This window comes from Canis lupus, chromosome 37 (genome assembly GCF_003254725.2).
Source record: "Canis lupus dingo isolate Sandy chromosome 37, ASM325472v2, whole genome shotgun sequence".
In the NCBI taxonomy this organism is placed as follows: domain Eukaryota; kingdom Metazoa; phylum Chordata; class Mammalia; order Carnivora; family Canidae; genus Canis; species Canis lupus.
In genome coordinates, this window is record NC_064279.1 from 22,876,730 (window position 1) to 22,889,176 (window position 12,447).

The 12,447-nt window shown below is 40.7% G+C and overlaps 1 protein-coding gene across 15 annotated transcripts in view; it reads right to left on the reverse strand.

The window, feature by feature from the left end:
* FN1 (fibronectin 1) overlaps positions 1–12,447 on the reverse strand; it is a 66,671-nt gene that overhangs the window by 22,542 nt on the left and 31,682 nt on the right. For 8 of the 15 annotated variants that reach the window (XM_049106431.1, XM_049106427.1, XM_049106425.1 and 5 more), the window contains exons 21-28: positions 10,323–10,417; positions 8,738–8,906; positions 8,110–8,196; positions 7,475–7,666; positions 5,893–6,165; positions 4,603–4,785; positions 2,449–2,538; positions 926–1,195 (exon numbers count right to left, since the gene is read on the reverse strand). In XM_049106431.1, the coding sequence (XP_048962388.1) occupies positions 926–1,195; positions 2,449–2,538; positions 4,603–4,785; positions 5,893–6,165; positions 7,475–7,666; positions 8,110–8,196; positions 8,738–8,906; positions 10,323–10,417 (1,359 nt within the window). The remainder of the gene's footprint in view (positions 1–925; positions 1,196–2,448; positions 2,539–4,602; positions 4,786–5,892; positions 6,166–7,474; positions 7,667–8,109; positions 8,197–8,737; positions 8,907–10,322; positions 10,418–12,447) is intronic. The other 7 variants (XM_049106432.1, XM_049106430.1, XM_049106423.1 and 4 more) reach the window with 1 other exon arrangement.

Consider the following 12,447-nt stretch of genomic DNA (forward strand, 5'->3'; position numbering starts at 1 on the left):
TAGAAAAAAAAAGCAAAAGTTTCCACATCTGTAACTTTCAAACGACACCCAGATTCACTCTTTGCTCTTTTTTTCAAATAACTGCCTTTATAATTCCTGCATATAAAAATGTAAATATTATACAAAATTAGCAGAATGAAAAATCATGAAGAATTTAAAGGTAAAGGGTTAAAGAGGCAATTCAAATTGTGATAAAATGGTTATTGCGAATTTATTGAAGCACCTTTTTCCTTCTACTTTTTATTTTGAAATTTTTTAAAACAGGGGCACCTGGGGTGGCTCAGTCGGTTAAACATCCAACCCTTGATCTCAGCTCAGGTTTTGATCTCAGGGTTGTGAGTCTGAGCTCCATGCTGAGCATGGAGAACACGTAAAAAAAAATTAAAACAACACAGAAGTTACAAAAAGAATATATCCCCTTTTGGGCACTGGCTAATTGGCAACATTTGCCACATTTGCTTGATTCTCTTCCTGTGTTTTTCTGTTAATCAATTTGAGACCGAGGTATAGGTATCATGATGCTCCTTCTCCCCTAAAGACTTCAGCATCTGTCTCCCAAAAATACTGACACCATTTCATTAAAATAATGCTTGTTTGTAAGGGAACTTTGAAATAGGGATTGTCTTATTTAATATCTTGAATAATAAAACTTTGGGTATTAGAATTGTATAACTACCTAAATCTGGTGAGACATTTTTGGTGATAAATTATCTGCAATATAGTCTAAGAAGATTTTCTTAGATATTAGATATTAGATATTAGAAGATTTTCTCCACATATTCTCTCACTTCTCTCTCCATGCCTCCTAACTACAATCTTATTTTTTTAAGAGATGATGACTCAGACAACAAAAAGCCGTTTCACAGAAGATCCCACCTGCACAGAAAGTCCTCTGAGTTTCTTGGCAGACCAGAAAACAAGTTACCTGTTGACTGTTGGCCAATCAAGGGAGGACTCTCTTCTCTGCCATTAAGAGCAATGATGCTGACCACATATTCTGTGCCCGGATTGAGGTTGGTGAGGGTGATGGAATTCCGAGAGGGAGGCACTCGATCCTCCCGAGGTCTTCCACTGGTATGCTCTGGATGATGGCGAATACGATAGCCAGTGATCGTGGCTCGAGGAGCAATCCAATGGACAGTGAAAGAGTTGGCAGTGATATCAGAAAAGTCAATGCCAGAGGGGGAATCAAGACCTGTTTTTCCCACCCGAGGGAAGAAAAAGACATCACCAGGTTAGGAGCTGAGGAAGAACGTAGGGAAGGTAACACACAGGAAGAGTTTCTGTCCTTTCTCATTAGCACGACAGATTGCCGTAAACCTCAGGTCATGACGCACTGATTCTAAACCACACATAAATTTCAAAATCATAAACTGACCCAGTTAAAATGGCCAACTCAAGCTTTCTCTTTTCTTTTGCTAAGTAATACAAGTGATTTATATGTGTTGTTACCCAAGGTTTCTGCATCCCTTTTGAAGACAGGTGTCTAAGATATTCTGGGAATTACTTTCAAATGCTTCAGTGTTCAAGTATTCTGTTTCTATCCTGTAAATGTGTCTCTCAAAATAAGGCAAGATATGCTCACTCTCAAGTTAAGTGTTTGGTTCTCAAAGAAGCCTTTTGCATTCAAGAGGGAATTGACAGGTCAACAGGGTAGTAATAATGCCAAACATAAAACTCTCAAAAACTAAAAAAAGACATCATCCTAGACAAATCACAATGCAGGTAAGCCCTCATGAGTCAAAAATGTAGCGTACTGCAGAAAAAGTAATAAGAATTGAGAGTTTATCTCAAATTCAAATCACTTAATTTCTCTGGGCCATCCAGAAAATTTTTATTGTAGTATTAATAAATTGAAATATCACAACTCCTTTTTGGAACCAAGTGAACAATGACAAATAAATTAATGGATATACCACATAGCATTTTTTTAAAAGGGAAAAATTAATAGAATCCCTCATGTTAAAGAAGAAATGTAATATTACGGGATTCGATTCAACTTCCTTATATAGCAAATGGATATTTCATCAAGCAGAAAAAAGTAGATAAACTTGTTGGCTTAGCAAAGAAGGGACAAGACTTCCATGACAATGACAGTGTTGGGTCAGGCTTGAACAGAGCCGCCTAATAAGAAGGAATGTTCACCATCTCTAAATGATAAAGATTATATTGTTCTTGGGAGATGTTTTACAAGGATAGACAACAAAGTTTCTGGACTATTTGGGGTCCTCTTTGGAAACAGAGTATAATCTTAGTGACTCAAAGTCAGGGTAATACTTGCAGAAGGGTCATTTCATTTTTAAGACCAGTGATCAGAAAGTAATGATAAGGCTATAAGCACACTGCCACCCCAAAAATGGAGATGTATTTTCAGAAGCAGCATTCCGTTTTGCTCTTGAAAATTGGTAGGTGAAGCTGTTTGATCAGCATCCTGCTAACATGACCCACCTGTTTTCTGTCTTCCTCTAAGGGGTGTGCTCTCGTGCTGTTCGTACACACTGGAGACACTGACCAAATATTCCGTGCCAGGCAGGAGATCTGAAGAGGCAAAGGGGACTTATTTTTAAATCGTGCTCAAAAGCATGAAAAACCAAAGCACCTTTAGGACTATTTCAACTGATAAAATAAAATACACCACCGTTTGGTCCTGTAACCTACTTATACTGATGTGAATGTTGCTCCCTGGAGGTGGGCTGCAATGAGGTGATATGGAAAGGTCACCTTGCCCTCTGACATCTCTGAGCCCTGCCCTCAGATGCACCCCTGAGAGGACGATTCAGCTGGTCTGCAATAAGATGGTTGCTGCCACACAGTATTATCTCTGTCATCCACTTAATAGTACATCTGTTGAGGGCACGTGATGATAGTGACCCAGGCTCTGTGGATTATCATTGACCCGGCACCAACAGCCATAGGAAGCAGTTTGCTACTATTTGAAGCAGACTTGTGGCCATACAAGAAACTGCAAATATTTAAAGTGTACAGTTTTGACAGGTTTTGGCATATGTGTGAATTGTGAAACTATCGCCACATGCATGACAATGAATGTGTCCTCACCTCCAAAAGTCTCGTTTTACATACGAGAGGACGGAGGCACAGAGAAGTTATCTTCTTTGACATACTTGCCTGAGATCATAAAGGATTTGACCCAGGCCAAGACGAGCGGTCTCAATAATTAACCTTGACTGAAAAAGAGTCATAGTCCACGTTTGCTTCTGCCACACTGAAGAACAGGATACTTTAAAACATTACCTATGCTTTCCTGAGTATCCTTTTCTCTTGTTTTCAAGTTCCCCAAAAAGTACAGAGTAAGGTTTTTAACCTTTGAATTCTTCCTCCATAGACCCCGTTCCCCTCCATACCATTTCTGTAGAGGTCGCCCCTCAAGGTTTGGATGCTTGGACTCTACTTTCCTTATTCTCCTGCTTGCCCAGGGGTGATTTACTGGAACCACTAGAGACCTTAGTTGCTTCATCTATAAAACTGGGTAATAATGGCTTCTCAGGGAGGGGAGGGGGGCGGCAGGAAATGGCTACTTTGCAATCTAGAGCAGGATCTAGAATAAAATCTTAGAACACATGACGAACATGTGACCAGTCAGCTGAGGCGGACAGTGGTCCTGCAGCAGGGGCTGTGTACTGAGTGATGCTTTGACTACTGACTCCAGAGTGCTCCAGAACAGAAACAATAGCCCCGATGATATGCGGATATAAGGATGTCCTCATCCTAAGTCATGAAATGAGAAGCCAAGACTATAAGACTATGGTCATATTGAGCTGCCTTTTCTGCTCTAAAATGTCTGCAACATAGAGGATGTTTCCAGACCATCCTTTGCTAATGTACCTAACTGTAAGCTCCTTCTTTCCTCATGGAGAAACCTATGCTGCTCTCATGTGTTTATTTTACTGTTTCAGTGAGAAGAACGAGAAGGGACATTGACAGGCAACACAGCATCGTGTCTCAGCCTCCTCTTTTCTTTAATCAACGATGTCTATTTCAAAAAGGTAGGATCTAGAAAGACACAGCTTCCATAAATGGTTGCTGTTTTCCTAGGTCCTCAGCCTTCAGAGAAATCCTGCCTACAGATTCTTTCTGAAGTACCAGTTACACTTCTGGTTCCTTCTTCAAAAAAGTGTCCTGATCTATCCTGAGTAACAAGCCACTGTTTCCAGGCTTTCAAACGCTAGAGATTACCTGCTTGATGCTTTTTTAAAAAAAGAGAATTAAACAGATATGGTGACACTATTTTCAATCCTCATTGTTTCTCTCTCCAAACATTTAGATTTAGTCAGACATTTTTCTCTTGACATTCGTTTATTTTTATGTGCTCATCTGGAAGCAAAACTTGTTTGAAGGCTTCGAAATTCACTGCTGGTGTTTTTCTATGATCTTTAAAAAGTTATAGATCTCAAAAATACATACGTGAAAATAGCAATAAACATGACATCTTTCAAAACGTACAGAGCTGCACAGCAGATTGGGAGTTTAGCTCACCATCTTGTAGCTGTCTTGATTTTTTTAGCTGCTCATACCTGAGAACTTGGAATTCTTTTCTCAGGCTCTCACTTAGCATTTATTGAACAGATACAGGTGACTGCTTACTTGTTAAGACCACTACGTTGTCTGAAGGAGAGATTGACAACTCCGCAACATCTTCCTCGTTTTTCACAGGTGAATAGCGCACCAGGAAGTTGGTCAATTCAATGGATGGAGGTGGGGCCCAGGTGACACGCATAGTGTCTGGACCAATATTGGTGAATCGCAGGTCAGTAGGAGGCGGGACAGCTGGTTTCAAATAAGAAGGAAGACCGGGTTAAAGTAATTTTAAAACTAAAGCTAATAAAAATAGCTGGAAAGGTAAACACAATATTTCATGCATAAAGGAAATGAGTCATTATCATGCAAATAGTCTAAGTCTAATCTAAATCACAGTGAACTACTGTTAAAAATAAAACACTACTCACAGTACTGTTAGGCCCCTTTAACCTTTCTGCCATCAGTACATATCAAAGAATAATTTTAATCTACGTTCAAATATGTGGAATTTTAAGTACATTATTAATACCACCGACAGTTATTTTATCCCAGGCTGAAGAGGCTTAAGTTGCCACACAGCAGAAACACAGCAGTACTTTCCAAAGAAACATGCACACAGACAAAAAGACAAGAGGGTCCTAAATTTCCCCTGACACGAGGTGACTACAGCTACTGGCATCGCTACAATCCCACTCCGTGAATTCTACCTACAAGTGAAAAGTTTCATGCAAATTGGTTCTCAGCATGTTTCTTACCATGCAGGGCAGAGAACCTTGGTGATGTTGCATGCTCGGCCCCAGACTGGTTAAACAGGAGTTTCTTTACCTGGCCGTGGCAAGGCAGTCCACTGTGCTCCAAAGTTTCTGTTTCTCCTATGTCAAACCAACCCCCTTCCAATCCACCCTAAATTTGATTGGGTTTTTAGTCAACTACGAAGCAGGAACATGGGAGGGTTTACCAAAGAGGAGAAGTAAGAGCATAATGGTACAATTTGGAACTACATTTCTTATGAACTGGTGCTCATGACCCAATTTGGTATTCGTGTAAGATATGTTTAGAAAAAGCTCCAGGTCTGCAAATTCATTTAACCTTTGCCATTTTGGATTGAGCAGATTCAATCTCTCTAGCTTTCTGCACACTTGTGGTTTAAATGAAAGTGTATCTTGCACATGCCTCTGACCACTGAGTTGAGCAGATACATCCAATTCCTTACCCCCAACCCCAACCCACCCTCCTCTCTTGATCGCTGGCAAATTGCTGGCTTTTCCAGTGAAACATCCATATTTAACCAGAGTGACTGGTGGCAGCATGCAACACCCCATCCATGTCTCAAACACAGAAGTTTTCAAAATTCACCCGTTTGCTGTGTCAGTGTAGTAGGGGCACTCTCTCCGCCATTAATGAGAGTGATAACGCTGATGTCATAGTCAATGCCCGGTTCCAGCCCTGTAACTGTGTAGTATCCTACCGAGGAGTCCACAAAATCTTCAAAAATAGGGATACCTTCTCCTGCCGCAACTACTGTGATGCGGTACCCAATAATGGTGGAAGAGTTTAGCGGGGTCCACCTCAGGCCGATGCTTGAATCGGTTATATCAACAAAGCTTAGGTCAGTGAGTTGGGGCACCTCTATTGAGTTACAAAGTAAAGGGGGGGGGCAAAAGGAAGATAGAGGCAAAAAAGGAAAAAATAAAGCAGTGTACATCAGGTTACTAGTGGCAAACTTGACAGAATGTTAAAGCAATGATGGTAATATGCGATCTTTGCCAAATTTTCTGAAAAGACGTTCTAAGCATCATGAATATAGTTTGCTTCCCTGGGAGGATAAAACAGGTTACAGTATTCTTAAGGGATTTTCTTACATTTGAAAAGTGTCTCTAAACAGTAGAGTGTGAACCTCTCAGGTTCTTAAAAATTACAGGCCTGTTTACGATGTCAAAACCATTCTTAGAACCTAGACATGATATCTGTAATAAGCATCTGCAATTTTTTTTTTTAAAAAGCCAAAACTTTTTTAGTAAGAAAACAGAGCTTGCATGAAGAAGGCTAAAAAAAAAAAAAAAATCGGCCGGTGAGTTGTCTTTGTTTTCCCATAGAAAACTCATGACAACATTATGGCCATACGCATTATGAATGCATCGTGTGAAATGTGCTGTTCAAAAGCACATTCAGGAGCAAGACAGATAGACTTGAGTCCAAGACCACTGCCAATATTTTGCTGCACTCATAATCAAAGTTATTTCATCAGCATTAATAAAAGCATTCTAGCAAACAGTGCAGAGGAGAACACAATCTGTCCAATGCTTTCATTCTGTCACAATCCAATTTTGGACAAATAACAAACCTATCCCTATAGGTCTTTTCAGGGTTGCCTTTCAGTCCACAAGAAAGAACAGCTGAAGGCGTAGCCTTTCTTGGTCTTTTTCAGTTTTATAAAGAGAAAGGATTTGAAACTGCAAGACGAAGAACTGGACGTGTCAACCAAGTGCTATTTTTCAATGCTCACATATGGAGACAGGTACGATTTTATAGACAGCTGCTGAAGATTGATATAGACTGTAAAATCAGGGACAAATGTACCGATGGGATGCATTTACCATATTACTTTTAGCCTGTCAGTACCGAGGACGACACATGACATCATTTTAGTAATATTTCCACGTGAGCGGACAGTACAGAGTTAATGCCATGGTTGCCACTCCATTACATACCCATCGCAACAAACAGCATCCTGGTGAGGCACAGACAGTAAAGCAGTGTTAACAGCAAGCATTTGTCCAAACAGTTGCTTTGACTTCATGGTTTTGGAGAGTGTGGTTGGGAGGTCAGAACTAATCCCAAATGTACTTGACACACTCAACCACCTGGGGATTAAGACATTAATCCCCACTCTCATCGAAACTGCCACTCGTAGGATAACAGTTTATTTTTCCATTACCTGGGATGATGGTATCAGAGATAGGGACACTTTCCTTGTCATCTTTAACAGTGTAAACACTGACATTGTACTCCAGGCCAGGACTCAGGTTTTCAAAAGTGCAAGAGCTCTGATCTGCATGGACCACTTCTTCCAAAGAATATCCCTGTTGGCCATTTGTAGGGGTGGTGGTAATTCTATAACCAGTAATGTCTAGAGAAAACAGAAAGGAGGAAGTTACTGCATCAAGCATTTGTGACTCAGGGCATATTAAGCTGGACTCCAATGATGGACCCACAAGGGGGAAAGAAGGAAGACTCGGCATTTATTGAGGGTTCTCCTGTTGTTCAGTGCTATGACAGCCCTTTTTTTTTTTTTTTAAAGATTTATTTGTTTATTCATGAGAGACACAGAGAAAGAGAGGCAGAGACATAGGCAGAGGGAGAAGCAGGCTCTCTGCAGGGAGCCTGATGTGGGACTGGATCCCAGGATTCCGGGATCACAACCTGAGCCAAAGGCAAACACTCAACCACTGAGCCACCCAGGTGTCCTACAACAGCCCTTTGAGGCAAATAGTAATATCCTCAGTTTAAAGAAAATCTTGGGACAGGGGAGTGATTACCCAGGGCTTGCCCTCTGATACATCCCAGGCTTACCTGGAGTAGTGCTCCTCTCCCAGGAGACGGTGAGCACTCCAGTGTCAGGGTTTGCCTCCAGGTGCAAGTTTGTTGGTGGAGACAATGCTATGCAGAAAAAAAAAAAAAAAAAAAAAGTTAAAGCTAACTTCCATAGTCAAGCACTTGACCTATGGAAAGGTTTTTTTTTTTTTTTCTTTCTTCTTTTCCTTCCTTTCTCTCTCTCTCTCTTTCTTCCTCCCATCTTCTCTCCCTCCTTCCTTTTCCTTTCTTTCTCTTCTTCCTTCTCTCCTCCCTCCCTTTCTTCTTTTCAAGAATCAGTAAAAATAGAGAAGCTATACTATGAAACCATAGTGAACAGCAATTCTCCAAGAGCATTTCCTTCTACAGTTAATGATTTTGCAATACTATCAAAATTCTTTCGCCTTGCCAGTTCATAAATATTCCTGACGTGGAAAGAACAGTTCTGGTGGCAATGAGTATACGACATGAGTTGAACTTGCCACTCCAAATTTAGAAATAGCCAATAAGTTAAGTAGGGATGGGATCTTTCCCTCGTGCCATTATCAGAAGCAAAAAGTGATATTAATATCTAGCTATGTTAAAAATCAGAACAGTTTTAGAAACTAAAAGAGACAACTCCTCTTACGTGTCACCACTTTCTTTACAATTGGAGTATCTCTCTCTTGTCCGTCCCTCAGGACTGAGATGGTGTAAACGTATTCCACACCGGGAGTCAGGCCAGACACAACAATGCTTCCCGAGTCTGAAGTCACTTCTCGTGGTGCTTCCCCTCCCTGGCTTGGTCGTACACCCAGCTAGAAGAAGGAAAGCAAAATAAACACCAAGGACAAGTATTTCCATAGCTGGATTACTGCTGAGAGGTTGTGGTTATGCTTTGTATAATGTGAACTCCTGTGCACACTGCGACTTTAGTAGGGGATGAGTTGGGGCCTGCCTTTAGCTCTTTTGGAGATTTTAGCTGGAAATTCCTCGGACTGGGGGGCAAGGTGGAAGAGGTGTCTTCCAAAACCGCATTTCATTGGCTTGTCATGGAAGGTTCCAGAAAAATGTCATTACATGCTGTTTTGCTTGATAAATAATCTCCCAATATAAACCAGAAGTACATAGGGGCGTTGGGCCACAGGGCAGTTCATTTCTATTTTCTTTGCTGCTGGAAGAAATCCTCCAGCACTCTCTTTAATGAGTTATGAACATTCAATTTAAAGGTAGCAGCCCCTTTAACATTTTGTACTTCAGAAACATGCCTTTTGAAGAAGTATGTTCACAGCTTACACTGTAGGACAATATATTACAAAAGAAGAATTAAAATGAATGTGCCCATAATTTTCAATTTTTTGGTATTTTATTTCAAAACCTAGGTAATATTGTCTCATCAAACAGTATTCAACTGTAGAGATGTCCTTTGTAGGTTATAAGGCTTCTCTGAAAGTCAGAATGACACGATTAAGGGAAATTTAAAACGGCAATCTTCAAAAGGGCTCTCTCTATATTTAAGTAGCATAATCATCAATATGGCTATTTGCATATTTCAAAAAAGAAGTGACCTTTGGTGTATTTTTTTAAACATGCAATCATGGGGATTTAGTCTTGATTTTCAATTATAATAAATATTTCTCTCCCCATACTCTAAATGCCAAAGAAAGGAATTCTTTTAAGCATATTCATTTGTATTCATCACTTCCCTAATATCATGACTTTAAAGAACATGAATCCAGATATCTACAGGGAAGACCTTAATCTTAACTTCTATTAAGAGATTCACCCAAGGGGCTTTGAACAAGTGGAGATGAAACCGATTGGACTAAAATGTGATTTTTAAGTGACTCTGAGTTTAATTGGTCTCCCTAAATTGGTTTTCGTGAACTTGTTGACATCCATTTAGAACAACACCACAAATGGCATTTCCCTATGTATTTTAAAATGCAGTCCCCTGGGGGAAAGGCTGGAGAAAATCACATCACAGCAACGGTTCCATACTAATGTTCTATCCTTTGCAAAGCACTTCCACAGCCTCAGTCCAGCCCTCCAGCCATTCACTGAAGCAACGGGCACGTTATATACCTGGACGGTGCAGGCCGAGAGGCGCAGATGGAGGCAGCTAACAAAACCCAGGTCTGCTGACTCCCAAACATCCTATTTCCACCACATCCAGAAACACGAGGGTACTTTGGGGCTGTTATCACAGGAGATGAGGAACATCTGCAACTTACCTTAAAACCAATCCTTGGAGCAGGGGTCCATGTGATCACAATGGTGGTCTCGGTGACCTCCGTGTTGTAAGGTGGAATGGAGCTGAGAGGCTGCACTGTGAACCAGAATCGATACACATGGTCAAACCTTGGAATCACAGATGATGCTACCGAACATTCAGAGCAAGTATTTTCATGGAGAGCCTCTTTTTACCCAGCTAGGGGCTCCTGAATGTAATAGCCCTCACTGGGTAGGAATCTGGAGTAGGTCCGTGGTTCCCAGTCTTTGATGCGCCACACAAAGTATCTGACACCTGGCTAACACGTAGGTTCTGATTCTGCAGGACCGACGTGGGGCTAGAAGTTTGCATTTCTGTGATGCTGATGCCAGTGATGCAAGTCCATGAATAACTTGAGTAACAAGGTCTCAGTAGGACCTCAGAGGACACTTTCAAGTCCTTGGATTCTTTGATTTGTGTCTTTTCATCAAGTTTGGGATTTAAGTTTAATGATGATAAATTTCCCTATGCAGTCAGTATAAAATCCCATTTGAAATGTAAAACTGGTCACCACAAATGGACTATCATTCTGCTTTTTCAATCATTAATTTATAAACAATTGTTAAATTATAGATGTGATCTTTAAAGAACTCTATGCTGAATTATTCCATAACAATAGTCAATTATTTTTGGCTGCAATGAGAAATACCATACAAATTTTAAACAAAACCTGCCACGTGGACATACTTCTAATTTCTAAAGATTCCTTAAACATGTGACTATCCTAGACCACATTGCAAAAATTTAGTACTCTGCCACTGGAATTAAGAATTATAACAAGTTAATTTTGCATCTCCTAGCATCCTGACCTCGCTGTTATTTCAGTGAAAGTATCACTTTAAAAAAAAAAACAAGAAAATAAGAAAAATGAGCATGTGTACACAAAGTGAAGACAGACATTTGCAGCAGTTCTACAAACCTTATTACAGATTTAGAGTCTCTAAAATGTAATCGGCTGAACAACTCTATCTTGTAATAAAGGGGAATAAGCATTCCAATAACTGGCTGCTATGGGAAAAATGAGGTCTCAGAAGCCAAGACATTTGAACAGAGTGAGTCAAATTCAAGGGTTTCGAGTTGTGTTGCCAGCCCAGGTCACATGTTTGGTGCCTTCAAAATTCCTCCCTTTTTATGCCCCAACCAAATTCTGTGCCTACTGGGGCTGGGGGGGTGGAAACTATTAAATGCACTCATGCTAAATTATGAATGACTGGGGAGATAGTTATCCTCCAGAGGTACCCCATGGAGATGAAAAGTCTTGAGACCCTGCTCACGCCTCAGCTGCAGTCACTTGTTTTCCCTTCGACCATGTGGGGATTTGGGCACCACTGCAATTCTCCTATTTGTCTCCCGGCTAGACTTTACTGTGTGCTTTTAAAAAATTGATTTGAAAATACTGTGTGGAGAAAAATCAAGTATGTGTGTGGGCTGCTCTGTAATAACTGCTCTAACGACTGACCTAGAGTTCTACTGGTTTAGTGAGCTGTTTCCTAACTACGTTATTATTTCAATGGTGTCTTCAGGGTGAACCAGGATGGGTGACCCATGGTGCCTTGCCAGAGTTTCTGAAATCACACACCACTTGGCTGCTGCTGACTTTGCCGAAATGCCATGGCTTTGCCCTATGGGACCATGTCAATGGCCACAAGAAACAATTCGGAGAACGAGCAGCTTCTTGCGTGGAACGTCTGTAAAAGCCACAACCTTTTCACCAATTACATTCTCTCCAACTCTCTTGGGCTTTAAGACTGGGTGTTTTCTATTGCTCGAGCCAGCCAGCTAGAATCTTCCCAAGTTTCTGATGATGCTCTCTGCCTGGGAAGACCATTACAGGAAAATCTCCAAACCACAAACCCACAAACTGATGTCAAACAAAGGATGTGACTGTAAGTATGAGTTATGAGTTCTGGAAGGTCTTGATAGGTGAAGAACAGCCTGGCTGTTAAAGAAATAAAATTTGCCCTATTTATAAAAGAGTAAGCTGTATTTTCCCCAGAAACAGCAGCCCCCACCACCATTCCACCCTCACTTTTGCTTTTAAGAATTTAGCACAAGTTATAAAATCCAGAAAAGTTATTCCCAGAATT